This window comes from Chiloscyllium plagiosum, chromosome 31, assembly GCF_004010195.1.
Source record: "Chiloscyllium plagiosum isolate BGI_BamShark_2017 chromosome 31, ASM401019v2, whole genome shotgun sequence".
NCBI lineage: Eukaryota > Metazoa > Chordata > Chondrichthyes > Orectolobiformes > Hemiscylliidae > Chiloscyllium > Chiloscyllium plagiosum.
The window spans coordinates 15,309,119-15,324,141 of NC_057740.1; the positions used below are offsets into that span (position 1 = coordinate 15,309,119).

Sequence of the window (15,023 nt, forward strand, 5' to 3'; positions counted from 1 at the left end):
ATCTATGATATCAATAATTTCTTTAAAACTATGACTAAATATATTTACAACTAGAAAACAAAATATAATTTTCAGTACTTAATTCTTGGCAATCAACCCTTGTTTGACTATTTGTTTCTGCCATTTGGTAATTGTGATTAAAGAGATGGACAGCACTGAAACAGACCCTTCGATCCAACTCATCCATGCTGACCAGATATCTTAAATTTGTAGTCCCATTTGCCAGCACTTGGCCCATATCCCTCCAAACCCTTCTTATTCATATACCCATCCAGATGCCCTCTAAATGTTGCAATTGTACAAGCCTCCACCACATTCTCAGTCAGTTCATTCCATATACGCACCACCCTGTCCGTGAAAAATTTGCCCCTTAGGTCATTTCTAAATCTTTTCCCTCTCACCCTAAACCTAAGCTGTATAATCCTGGACTCCCCCACCCCAGGAAAAACACTTTGTCTATTTATCCTATCCATTCCCCTCATGATTTTATAAACCTTTAAGGTCACCCCTCAGCCTCAGACACTCTAGGGAAAACAGCCCAACCTATTCAGCCTCTCTCTTTAGCTCAAACCCTCCAACTCTGGCAACATCCTGGTAAATCTTTTCTGAACCCTGTCAAGTTCACAACATTCTTCCAATAGGAGAAAGACCAGAATTGCACACAATATTCCAAAAGTGGCCCAATCAATGTCCTCTACAGCCACAACATGACCTCCCAACTCCCAGTCAATGCTCTGACCATTAAAGGAAAGTATACCAAACACCTACCTACCTTCTACCTACCTGCAACTCTACTTTCAAGGAGTTACAAATCTGCACTCCAACGTGTTTTTATTCAGCAGGACCTTACCATTAGGTGTATAATCAACCAGGAGAATGTGAGGATTGCAGATGCTGGAGATCAGAATTGAAAAGTGTGGTGCTAGAAAAGCACAGCCGATGAGGCAGCATCTGAGGAGCAGGAGAGTTGACATTTCAGGCATGAACCCAGACCTACCCTGATTTGCCTTTCCAAAATGCAGCGCCTCACATTTATCTAAATTAAACTCCACCTGCCACTCGTTGGCCAGTTGGCCCATTTGATCAAGATTTTATAGAATTGTTACATTGCAGAAGGAGGCTATTCAGCCCATTGTGTCTGCACTAGGGCATTCTAACTTAGTACCAATCTTCTGCCTTTTCCATCTAACCTGAATATTGTTTCTATTTAAGTAATTGTCTGATGCCCTCTTAGGATAATCCCCAATGCATATTCATGAATTTGCATCAGCAATGTAAGTCATTGTTATCAAAAGAAACTATTTAGGTTGCAACACTGAAAACATTAGTTCAATTTGAAAAATAGTTGCACTTTACCAACCCAATTGCCAATAAATAATTAACAAGCAATTCTTCAGTACGAGCCTCAATAAGTATTTGACTCTGTAAGGTATCACATGCATAAGTTGAATCCTGTCATTGTTAAACATTCATACACATTTACTTCCAGCAGGATTCATAGAACTGTTCCATCTTTACAGTACTTTGTGTGGCTTCAGTTCACTGTTAATTCTGACTCTCCAAGTCAACAACCGCCTGAGAAAAGCGCAAAAAGAAACAGGATAATTTAGGGAAAAAAATCCATTCTGATCCCCTAAAGGCATTCAATCAAACACCACAAGACGATGGTGACTACTTCTACATTTTCCTGTTTACCCAAATACTATTGATTACTTAAGATGGTCACCACAAGCCGTAGCTCTCTCACTGTCATCCTGACAAAGATGTAATAACTTAGTTTTGTTTGCAAAAGAATCCAAATAAAAGATAAATCTTGAGCCTTAATTTGAACTCCAATGATGGAGGAAGGAACGGTGTTATACAGAATGTAGAAAATGTAAACATGATGTCTTTTGGCAAGTTGGATTCCTGTAGACCTGGGAATTGTACATTAACCAATTGACTGACCACTAGGGGTCCCCAACTATAACTCTGGATCAGTGGTGCTGGAAGAGCACAGCAATTCAGGCAGCATCCAACGAGCAGTGAAATCGACGTTTCGGGCAAAAGCCCTTCATCAGGAATCGCAATGCTGCTCGTTGGATGCTGCCTGAATTGCTGTGCTCTTCCAGCACCACTGATCCAGAATCTGCAGTTATTGTTTTTATCTCGTCCCCAACTATAAGTCTGTCTCATGTTCTTGTTTGACACTTGCTGTAAACCTACTTATATTCTCTGGAAGGATTTTGTTTTTTTTTAATTATTAGTTCATAATGACACCCTTTCAGAATTCCTGATGGACTTAATGGTCATTACTCTCACCAGATACTCTTTAATTGATTTCTTTGTAAATCATGCTGCTATTTTTACAGAAGCTTTGCAATGCTATATTTCTCTGGAAAGCTCACAATCCAGATGCTGTCACACAGTGCTTCAGTTGAAGTTTAATTGGTTTCTTTCATGTACAGTAGTTAAATTAACCCCATCTGACTTTTTTACTTCATAATCTTCCTAGTTTCCATCTTTGAATGATGTGCTTAAGCTGTAAACATAACCTCCATCTGACAGTCTGTTTAACATATCATCAATAATTGGTCACCATAATTTTCTTTTAGTAGTAACTAAACAATTGTTGTTGATCAGAGTACATTTATATAACACAGATGATTATTTGATGGCTATTCTAAAATATTAGATATATTTCATCAAAAAAATGCTGCTGTTATACACTGACCTAGGGATTCATTTCAGAGACTATTAAAATATGACTGAATTTAGTCAGTAAATTTTACAAAGGTTTAGTGACTACAAAGAAGCTCAAGCCACAAGGACTGAAAACTGTTTAACCATTTCATGACATGAAAAAAGCTTCCAACAAAAATACACGGCTAGTATTAAAGAACTAAAGAAGTAAACGTCAGTATAATAACAAGTTTGTAGACATTAAAGAGCAAAAGATCAAGTACCATTTTGGCCCGCTTGATTTCACAGGTCTTAGCATTGCAAACAAAATCAACATTTTAATCAAGCTGTTTTTATCAAAAGGACATTTTTTGCACTAATCTCACCTTCTCTGTTTCTAAGGTCATGAGTCACCCACCATTAACCTTTGAATACCTGTATTATAATGGACTCGGGCCTATGCATCTGAGGAATGAAGGTAGACCAGTATTTTAAAAGGATCCACCCCTCTGTAACCAAGTGCAGGTAATTGCTCAAAGGTAGACACCTGAATGTTTATAGCTATTTCCTATCCCATTAATAAGTTATGGGTGAAGCTGTACATTGCACAGAATGTTCTCCAAGGTTAATCAGTTTTGAATAAAAAAGCACACCGTGCTACATTTTGTTTCCTTTATAAAGCAATGCTTGCTCCAAATTTCACTGTTGTTTTTCAGGTTTTCCTCTATTTGCAGTTACGTGTCATTCCCGATGTAAGTAAATACCTGAACTAATTAAATTTAAACTATTTTCTTATCCTTCCCCAATTGCTTAGTATACCTATAAGAAAACTCAGTTTGATAATGAAGGGAAGGCACAAGATGCTCCTCACCTGTATAATATTAGAAGGACGTTTTAAGGTGGTCACACATCTCCTATAGGTGGATGGGGGTTGGGCAAAGGATAAGGGTGGGATATGGCAGGAGAGGAAATTCCTGCTGTGTCACTTTTCCAGTTATGCATAGTTAACTATTTATGTGGACATAGAACATTCGACTATATGCTCTGCAATCAGTAGTCTGCTGATGCTTCTGCTACTGACTTTTATGATTGTTGTTCTCGAAGTGGCTGTGGTGGGGAAGAGACTGTTATCCACCTCCTTTTGGAATATGCCTTTGTAAATAAAGTCTGGAGAGAGATTTTTGTTGAGTTTTATTCCAAGTGGCTCCATGAGGCAGGACTATAATTCTTAGGTTCTTCCCAGGGATGCAAACCAAGAAAACATCACTGCCAATGCACGACCATCAACTTAGAAACTTTTTCAGTCTATCCGAAACTTGATGGTCTTCCAGTGCAAGGATTTGTGTTGCCTACTGGCATATTCCAAGGGCTAGGCCTAAACTGAAAGTTGCATGAAAGCTTGGGGCAAATGCACAGAGGTGCAATGGGAAAATGTCATTGTGTAATGCTTTTTGTGTAACAAGAAGTTGAAAAACTATAGAATCCTTCTTCACCAAGAACATACATTGTAAACCAAGAATATTGAAAATGTATTGAGGCATCTTAGAGTAAAACACCTCATAGCCCTCTTGTGGCACATTTGATTGTGTCTCTATTCCTGGTACGGGAGGCCTACTCCAGAGGTGTGTAATAACATCTCTGAACAGGTTGATTAGAAAAAAAAGGTTAGTTTTTAAAAACATGGTGTGTAGAGACTTTTATATTTATTGCAATTTCTGTAATTTCCATTTTGAAATGTTTTTGCCGTTGGAGATTCTATCTGATATAGAATGCACTTTGTAAATATTTTGTAAATGTAAAACAAGTGTGCTATTTTGGAAAGTGTAGGGGGTGATGGATTCTCAGGGGAACGTAGCATGAACAGCCAAGTTTCTGGTATTGAGACTACCTCTAGTGCAATGAGGGGTACGTCGGGTTCCAAGAGATCGATTGTGTTCGGGGACTCTCTAGTCCAAGGCACAGACAGATGTTTCTGTGGTCAGCAGCGAAAAATCAGAATGGTGTGTTGCTTCCCTGGTGCCAGGATCAAGGATGTCTCAGAGAGGGTGCACAATGTTCTCAAGGGGGAAGAGGGACCAGCAGGAAGTCATTGTACATATTGGAACCAACAACATACGAAGGGAAAACGATGAGATTCTGAAAGGAGATTACAGACACTTAGGCAGAAATTTAAAAAGGAGGTCCTTGAGAGTAGTAATATCTGGGTTACTCCCGGTGCTATGAGCTAGTGAGGGCAGGAATAGGAGGATAGAGCAGATGAATGTTTGGCTGAGGAGCTAGTGTATGGGAGAAGGATTCACATTTTTGGATAATTGGAAACTGTTTTGGGGTAGAAGTGACATGTACAAGAAGGATAGATTGGAAGGGAACTAATATACTGGCAGGGAGATTTGCGAGAGTTGCTCAGGAGGATTTAAACTAGTAAGGTGGGGGGGGCGTACATGGGACCCAGGGAGATAGTGAGGAAAGAGATCAATCTGAGACTGGTATAGTTGAGATCAAAAGCGACTCAAACAATCAGGGCAGGCAGGGACGAAGCAGAGAACAAGGTAGGACTGATAAATTAAACTGCATTTATTTCAATGCAAGGGGCCTAACAGGGAAGGCAGATGAATTCAGGCAGGGCATGGTTAGGAACATGGGACTGGGATATCATAGCAATTACAGAAACATGGCTCAGGGATGGACAGGACTGGCAGCTTAATGTACCAGAATACAAATGCTACAGGAAGGACAGAAAGGGAGGCAAGACAGGAGGGGGAGTGGCGGTTTTGCTAAAGGATAGCATTACAGCTGTACTGAGGAAGGATATTCCTGGAAATACATCCAGGGAAGTTATTTGGGTGGAATTGAGAAATGAGAAAGGGATGATCATCTTATTGGGATTGTATTATAGACCCCCTAATAGTCAGAGGGAAATTGAGAAATAAACCTGTAAGGAGATCTCAGTTATCTGTAAGAATAATAGGGTAGTTATGGTAGGGCATTTTAACTTTCCAAACATCGACTGGGACTGCCATAGTGTTAAGGGTTTAGATGGAGAGGAATTTGTTAAGTGTAACAAATTTGTTAATTTGTTACACAAGAAAATTTTCAGATTCATTAAGTGGATGTACCTACTAGAGAAGGTGCGAAACTTGACCTACTATTGGGAAATAAGGCAGGGCAGGTGACTGAGGTGTCAGTGGGGGAGCACTTTGGGGCCAGCGACCATAATTCTATTAATTTTAAAATAGTGATGGAAAAGGATAGACCAGATCTAAAAGTTGAAGTTCTAAATTGGAGAAAGGCCAATTTTGATGGTATTAGGCAAGAACTTTCAAAAGCTGATTGGGGGCAGATGTTCGCAGATAAAGGGACGGCTGGAAAATGGGAAGCCTTCAGAAATGCGATAATGAGAGGCCATAGAAATATTCCTGTTAGGGTGCAAGGAAAGGCTGGTAGGTATAGGGAATGCTGGATGACTAAAGAACTTGAGGGTTTGGTTAAGAAAAAGGAAGCAAGCATATGTAAGGTAAAGACAGGATAGATCGAGTAAATTCTTAGAAGGGTATAAAGGCAGTAGGAGTATACTTATGAGGGAAATCAGGAGGGCAAAAAGGGGACATGAGATAGCTTTGACAAATAGTGTTAAGGAGAATCCAAAGGGTTTTTACAAATACATTAAGGACAAAAGGATAATGAGGGAGAGAATAGAGCCCCTCAAAGATCAGCAAGGCAGCCTTTGTGTAGAGCTGCAGGAGATGGGGGAGATACTAAACAAGTATGTTGCATCAGTATTTACCGTGGAAAAGGACATAGAAAATATAGAATCTATGGAAATAGATGGTGACATCTTGAAAAATGTCCATATTTCAGAGGAGGAAGTGCTGGATGTTTTGAAACAGGTAAAGGTGGATAAATTCCCAGGACCTGATCAGATGTACCCTAGAACTCTGTGGGAAACTAGGGAAATGATTGCTGGGCCTCTTGCTGAGATATTTGTATCATCAATAGTCACAGGTGAGGCGCCGGAAGACTGGAGGTTGGCAAACGTGGTGCCACTGTTTAAGAAGGGTGGTAAGGACAAGCCAGGGAACTATAGACTGGTGAGCCTGACTGGTTGGCAAGTTGTTGGAGGGAATCCTGAGGGACAGGATGTACATGTATTTGGAAAGGCAAGAATTGATTAGGGATAGTCAATATGGCTTTGTGTGTGGGAAACGGGTAGATAGGATAGTGAACCACACATTTGGTATGCTTTCTTTTATCGGTCAGTGTATTGAGTACAGGAGTTGGGTGGTCATGTTGTAGCTGTACAGGACATTGGTTAGACCACTGTTGGAATATTGCATGCAATTCTGGTCTCCTTCCTATCGGAAAGATGTCATGAAACTTGAGGGTTCAGAAAAGATTTACAAGGATGTTGCCAGGGTTGGAGGATTTGAGTTATAGGGAGAGGCTGGACAGGCTGGGGCTATTTTCCCTGGAGCGTTGGAGGCAGAGGTGTGACCTTACTAGAGGTTTACAAAATTATGAGGGGCATGGTTAGGATAAATAGACAAAGTCTTTTCCCTGGGGTGGAGGAGTCCAGAACTAGAGGGCATAGGTTTAGAGTGAGAGAGGAAAGCTATAAAAGAGACCTAAGGGGCAACCTTTTCACTCAGAGGGTGGTACGTGTATGGAATGAGCTGCCGGAGGAAGTGGTGGAGGTTTGTACAATTGCAACATTTAGAAGGCATCTGGACGGGTATATGAATAGGAAGGGTTTGGAGGGATATGGGCCAGGTGCTGTCAGGTGGGACTAGATTGGGTTGGGATATCTGGTTGTCATGGACGGGTTGAACCAAAGGGTCTCTTTACGTGCTGTACATCTCTATGACTTTATACAATTGTATCAAGTGGAACTTGTTGTATGGGATAAATTACATTTGCTTGCTCACATTGTAATATTAGAATGCATTTTTATAAATCTTATGTATAAAGTATATTTTTGCTAAACATAGGGCCATCATCAAGATTCCAGAAGGCACCAAGTACCCATGGAACTGAGGCCAAGATGCACTTTCATGTGAGGGAAAGAAATTGAGAAAATACATTTGGGCAGATTTATTTTAGTAACTGGTATTGGAGAGGTGGTTTGTTTGATGAAGGCAGAAGTGATGTTACTCATATCTTTTTTCAATTTGAGTTTTCAGTTAATAACAATGCTTGAGGAAGATTGAGTATTGAACTGAAATAGGGACTTTCACTTGTTATTTTCACTTGCTAGTGGTTGTTATTCAAAAAGTATCTGTCTATTCTACATTAAGAATATTTTGAGATATCAGGAGTTAGAATCCATTCAAGGTCACACAAACAAAGCACATCTCTGGAAAGTTTAATCATGGATAGCACTTCAGGAAAATGTGAAATAACATCCAGTCAATTTTATTTAAAGCCTCTGTTTGTATTTTTAATTAGCCATTCATTTAGTTCCATGATAAGGAATCTAAACTAACATCCAACTGGAAAACCAGCAAGACTGTTTGCTTATTTTATCTTTAACCAAAGCCAGGAGCACAAAACTCAGAAAAGGCGAAGCCCAGACTCTTGTCAAAGTTTACATTTATTGTTCAAGGCTTATTTTCACACACAGGCAGCTTTATTCAGGTTTGTCCAGAATGAGAAGAAGTTTTTGCCTCCTCCACCGTCAAATTGAGTTGCACATTGCAGGCACCCATTAAGTCAGCAACAAATCCCAGATACCCAATCAGTTCTGGGTGAAAACATTTTCCATCTTATCCATGCCACCTAATCAGCCATGATCGAATGGTGGAGCAGACTCTATTGACCGAATGTCCTAATTCTGCCCCTATATCTTATGAACTATCTGTAAATCTGTGTAATTGATTTCTGCTCTAGAGGAAACCAGCCTTCACTGTCTACTTATCTGGGCCTCCATAATTTTACACATCTCACAAGTCACCCCTTAGCCTCCCTGTTCTCAGAACAACAACCTTGGCCAATCCAATATGTTCTCATAGCTGTAATTTTTCAAGCATCATTGTAAGTCTCCTCTCCACTACCTCCAGAGCATTTTTGTCCTTCTTGTAATGTGACTAGACTATGACACAGTTCTGTGGCTCAGTTGACCAGATGGCTGATTTCTGATGCCAACAGCGGGGTTCAGTTCCTGTACCTGGCTGAGGTATTTGAAGGTTTCATCTTCTCAGCCTTGTCTGTCGTGTGGTTACCCTCAGGTTAAACCCCCACCAGTCATCTGTCTTTAATGATTAACTTGGCCAATGGGCCGAGGAGTGGCAGATGGAGTTTAATTTAGATAAATGTGGGGTGCTGCATTTTGGAAAGGCAAATCAAGGCAGGACTTATACAATTAACGGTAAGATCCTGGGGAGAGTTGCTGAACAAAGCCACCTTGGAGTGCAATTTCATAGTTCCTTGAAAGTAGAGTCACAGGTAGATGGGATAGTGAAGACGGCTTTTGGTATGCTTGCCTTTATTGGTCAGCACTTTGTGTCGAGGAGTTGGGAGGTCATCTGGCTGTACATGACATTGGTTAGACCACGTTTTGAAGATTGTGTACAATTCAGATCTCCCTGCTATAAGAAGGATGCTGTGAAATTTCAAAGGCTCAGAAAAGATTTACAAGGATGCTTGTAAATCTGTTGCCAGGGTTTGAGGATTTGAGCTATAGGGAGAGGCTGAATGGGACTACATTTAGGATATCTGGTCAGTATGGATGACTTCGACCTAAGAGTCTGTTTCCGTGCTGTACATCTCTATGAGTCTATCTATTTTAGCATAACCACAGTAATTGAAGATCGCATTCCAAACATTCTGAAGGAGAACATAGGCTCAATTTATTTAGAATTACATTAAACAAACTACAGATCTAAATTCTCACATCCTGTTAATATCCATTGGTTTCACATACTTCACGCATAATTGTGATACAAATGTCCCTTTTGGAATCTTCCATTGGCTGTTCTGTGCAACTGTCATTTTATACATTAAATTTCCCCAAAGTCTCAAAGGCTATAAGAGAATAATACACTGTAAAGTGTTTTTAAAAATCATAACCGAGTCATACATCATCTTTTTTGTATCACATTTAAGTATATAGATGTATTGGGGGAGTTAGTTAGCACAGTTAGCTAAAGGGTTGGCGATTGATGCCAACAGCTAGGTTCAGTTCTCATATTACCAATGTCAGTACCCCTAGATTAGAGAGAAGAGAAAGAAATAAACCAGGAGTCCCACTTACTAATTGCAGATTGCTGCCCTTTGACAGCAGGGTCAGGTTTGTCTGTGACACTCTACACAATTATTTAATCTTTGAAGAATAGATATATAATCAGAATTATGAACAACATCTAGCATTCACAGAACCAGTCACACCAAAAGTCAGCAATTCAATGAGAGGAAAATAAAGGACAACATTTAAGGAGGGCACATTACCTCTGATCCAGATGGCCTGGGTTCAAGTTCCATCTATTCCAGAAGTGTGTAATAACAATTCTGAAGAGCTTCATTATAAATATTAGGAAAACATTTAATAGAAACAGATAAAATTGTCCACATTCATGTTTGCAGCCCATATAACACTAATTATAACATATAACTAATGACACAGATGGTCCTGCAATCAAAATTTAGAGATCTATGTAGATCTATGTAGAAATATCAAAAATAATCATCATTGATTTACTTTGGAGCATATGCAAGTGGGTTTTGAAATAAGAGGACAGAGCAGATGAACATATGAATGGAGAGTTGGTGCAGAAGGAAAGGTGTGACATTCAAAGAACATTTGGATCAATTCTAGGGAGCTGCAATTTGTAAAGACTATACAGGTTGCATCGAAACAGAGCTAGGATTAGTGTTCAATGGTGTGATTTACTGGTAGTGTTGAGGGGGGTTTAAAATAATTTGATAAGATTACAAACAATATGTAATACTAGTGTGGGATAGCAAGATGCAATGTAAAGTCCAGAGAGGGGAACAAGTGTGTTGAAGAATTTCCTACTGCAGCACCATATGACCATAAGACCATAACACATAGGAGCAGGAAGTAGGCCATTAAGCCCATCGGGTCTATTCCACCATTCAATCATGGCTGATAACTTTTTCAACCCCATTCTCCTGTTTTTTCCCCATAAACTTTGACCTCCTTGATAACCAAGAACCTATCTACCTCTGTAGTAAATATACTCAATGACCTGGACTCTACAACCTTCTATGGCAATGAATTCCTCGTACTGGCTGAAGAAGTTTCTCCTCATCTCTGTTCTAAAAGGTCTTCTCTTAACACCTAGTCCTAATTAAGTCCTAGTTTCTCCTGCTAATGGAAATACCTTCCCAATATCCACTCTGCCCCAGGCCATTCAGTATTCTGTAAGTTTCAATTAGATCCCTCCATTGAGTATAGAACCAGAGACCTCAAGCGTTCCTCATATGCTAAGTCTTTCATTCCTGAGATCATTCTCATGAGCGTCCTCTGGAACTACTCCATGGCCAGTTCATCCTTTCTGAGGTATGGTGCCCAAAATTGTTCACAATACACAATGTGGTCTGACCAGAGCCTTCTAAAGCCTCAGAAGTACATCCCTGCTTTTATATTCTCATCCTCTCAAAATAAATGCCAACACGATATTAGTCAAAGAGATGTACAGCACGGAAACAGACCCTTCAGTCTAACTCATCCATGCCGGCCAGACATCCTCACCCAATCTAGTCCCATTCGCCAGCATTTGCCTTCCTAACTACCGACTCAAACTGCAAAATGTTAACCTTCAGAGAATCCTGGACAAGGACTCCCAAGTCCTTTTACACTTCATTTTTCTGAATTTTCTCCCCATTTAGAAAAATGTCTATGCCTCTTCTTCCTACCAAAGTGCATGACCTCACACTTTCCCATGTTGTATTCCATCTGCCACCTTTTACCCTCTCTCCTAACGTATCTAAATCCTTCTACAGCCTCCCTGCCTCCTCAATGCCACCTATCTTTGTAGCATCTGCAAATGTAGCCAGAATGCCCTCAGTTCCTTCATCTAGATCATTAAAGTGAAAAGTTTGGTCCAAACATTGGCCTTTGTGGAACACCATTAGTCACCAGCTGCCACTTTGGGAAGGACCCTTTTATCCCCACTCTCTGCTTTCTGCCAGATAGCCAATCTTCTATCCATGGTAGTACCATGCCTCGAACACCGTGGATCCTTATCTTACTCAGCAGCCTCCTGTGCAGCACCTTGTCAAAGGCCTTTTGGGAGTACAAGTAGATAACATGCATTGGCACTCCTTGGTCTAATCGGATTGTTACCTCCTCAAACATTTCCAGTCCAACAAAAAAGGAATCAATATTATTTATTGTTTTTGTTCCTCCCGATGTAGTCTCCTCTACATTGGGGAGACTGGACGCCTCCTAGCAGAGTGCTTTAGGGAACATCTCTGGGACACCCGCACCAATCAACCTCACCGCCCTGTGGCCTAACATTTCAACTCCCCTCCCACTCAGCCAAGGACATGGAGGTCCTGGACCTCCTTTACCGCCGCTCCCTCACCACCCGACGCCTGGAGGAAGAACGCCTCATCTTCCGCCTCGGAACACTTCAACCTCAGGGCATCAATGTGGACTTCATCAGTTTTGTCATTTCCCCTTCCCCCACCTCACCCCAGTTCCAAACTTCCAGCTCAGCACTGTCCCCATGACCTGTCCTACCTGCCTATCTTCCTTTCCACCTATCCACACCACCCTGCTCTCGAACCTATCGCCTTCATCCCCACCCCCATTCACCCACTGTACTCTTTGCTACCCTCCCCCACCCTCCTCTCTGACCTATCACCTCCATCCCCACCCCGACTTACCTATTGTACTCTATGCTACTTTCTCCCCAACCCATCTCTCCACCCTGCAGGCACTTTGCCTCTATTCCTGATGAAGGGCTTTTGCCTGAAATGTCAGTTTTCCTGCTCCTCGGATGCTGCCTGAACTGCTGTGCTTTTCCAGCACCACTCTAATCCAGAATCTGGTTTCCAGCATCTGCAGTCATTGTTTTTAGCTAATGAAAAAAAGGAAGAATTGCTGGACTCAGTTCTTGGGAATGAGGTGAGAGAGATACAAGCAAAAGTATGGTATTAGGTGCTTTCAGTCTAAGAGGGAAAAGTAACAGTCTAAATTTACATTGTAGTGCATGTATAGGAATGTGATAAATAATGCTGGTGAGTTGAAAACACAGATACCCACGTGGTAATATGATCTTATAGCAATAACATAGAACTGGCTCAAAGAAGTGCAGGATTGTGTATTAAATATCCTTGGAAATAAGGTGCTTGGGGGGAAAAAAAGAAAAGGCGTAAAAGGTGGTAGTATTATGGAAATGACTCCAGTACTAGAGAAAAGATGCCCCAGATAGTCAAGGACAGCCTTGATTTGGCTATAAATAAAGTGCAATTACATTTCTTGTTGTAATCTATTGGCCAGCAATTTATCTGAAAGATAAAGAGGAACAAAGAATTTACAAGAAATGCAAGAATGACAGAGTCGTTACAATGAGGACATCCATTATCTAAATATAAACTGGCTTAGTAGTCGAATAATGGCAGACATTGGCAAAAGGTTGCTAGAGTGTTCAGGAGAGTATTTTCTACGGCAATATGTTCCCTGTCCAAGAATAAAGAAGGCATTGCTGGAGTTGTTTCTTGGGAATGAGGTGGACCAAGAGGATCAAGTGTCAGATGGGAAACATTTAGGGAACAATGACCTGTGTGTCATAAAGTTTAGGGTAACTAGGGTAAAGGACACAGAGATCCCCATCAAGTATGCTCTGCCATTCATTGTGATTGTGGCTGATCAAACAAACACTTTTGACCAATTTTTCTGCATTACCCTTTGTTTCAGTGCTAATCAGATATCTATTAACTGCTACTTTAAATATACTCAAAAACTGACCTTTCACAACTCTCCAGGATAGAGTAGTCTGAAGATTCACAACCCCCTGTGTAAAATTAAATCTCCTCATCTCTGTTCTAAATGGCATTTGGTTCTAGGTTCTAGGCTCCCTAACCAGAGGAATCATCATACCTACATTAACCCTGGGTTAACTGGGTGCATATTCTCCAGAGTGTTGAAGAATGAAAGGTGATCTCACTGAAACCTGTAAGATATCCCTTTAGGTATCTTACATGTTTCGAAGAGATCACCTTTTATTCTTCAAAACTCTAGCCAATATGCACCCAGTTTGACCAATCTCTCTTCACAGGACAATCCCACCATCCCTGAAACAAGACTGGTGAACCATTGTTGCATTCCCTCTATGGCAATAATATCTTTCTTGAGGTAACAGCATGACCATAGTTGTCAGATAGCTGAACAGCTTGGGCTGCAAATAAGACAGAGAAAAACCAAGCAGACATGATGAGAAACAGATCTGCAGCAGTCAAAAACTCTTTCAGTTCTCTGCAGTAAGTCACTTTAAACATGAAGAAGACCAGCTTGTCTTTCCTTCAACAGATGCTAATTTGCAATTTTAAATAAATAAGTCAGAAACCTTTCATATGTGAAACAGATACCCCATGCCTATTGCAAACCAATGGAAGCATTCAGAAAAGGAGATTCCAGGAGAAATCTCAGATCAGCAAAACCAACCCAACAGATCATAGAGTCAGAGATGTACAGCATGGAAACAGACCCTTCGGTCCAATCCGTCCACGCCGACCAGATATCCCAACCCGATCTAGTCCCACCTGCCAGCACCCGGCCCATATCCCTCCAAACTCTTCCTATTCATGTACCATCCAAATGCCTTTTAAATGTTGCAATTGTACCAGCCTCCACCACATCCTCTGGCAGCTCATTCCATACACCCTCTGCATGAAAAAGTTGCCCCTTAGGTCCCTTTTATATCTTTCCCCTCTCCTAAACCTATGCCCTCTAGTTCTGGACTCCCCCACCCCAGGGAAAAGACTGTCTATTTATCCTAACCATGCCCCTCATAATTTTGTAAACCTCTATAAGGTCACCCTTCAGCCTCCAACGCTCCAGGGAAAACAGCCTGTTCAGCCTCTCTCCATAGCTCAAATCCTCCAACCTTGCCAACATCCGTGTAAATCTTTTCTGAACCCTCTCAAGTTTCACAACATCTTTCCGATAGGAAGGAGACCAGAATTGCACGCAATATTCCAACAGTGGCCTAACCAATGCCCTGTACAGCCGCAACATGACCTCCCAACTCCTGTACTCAATACTCTGACCAATAAAAGAAAGCATACCAACGCCTTCTTCACTATCTTAACTACCTGTGACTCCATTTTCAAGGAGCTATGAACCTGCACTCCAAGGTCTCTTTGTTCAGCAACACTCCCTAGGACCTTACCATTAAGTG

The 15,023-nt window shown here is 41.0% G+C and overlaps 1 protein-coding gene across 1 annotated transcript in view; it reads right to left on the bottom strand.

The window, feature by feature from the left end:
- Positions 1 to 10,149, bottom strand: part of wdr18 (WD repeat domain 18) — a 217,438-nt gene extending 207,289 nt beyond the window's left edge. The window contains exon 1 of the mRNA XM_043721023.1: positions 10,102 to 10,149. Coding sequence (XP_043576958.1) covers positions 10,102 to 10,134 — 33 coding nt within the window. The 5' untranslated portion in view covers positions 10,135 to 10,149. The remainder of the gene's footprint in view (positions 1 to 10,101) is intronic.
- Positions 10,150 to 15,023: the final 4,874 nt, after the last annotated feature.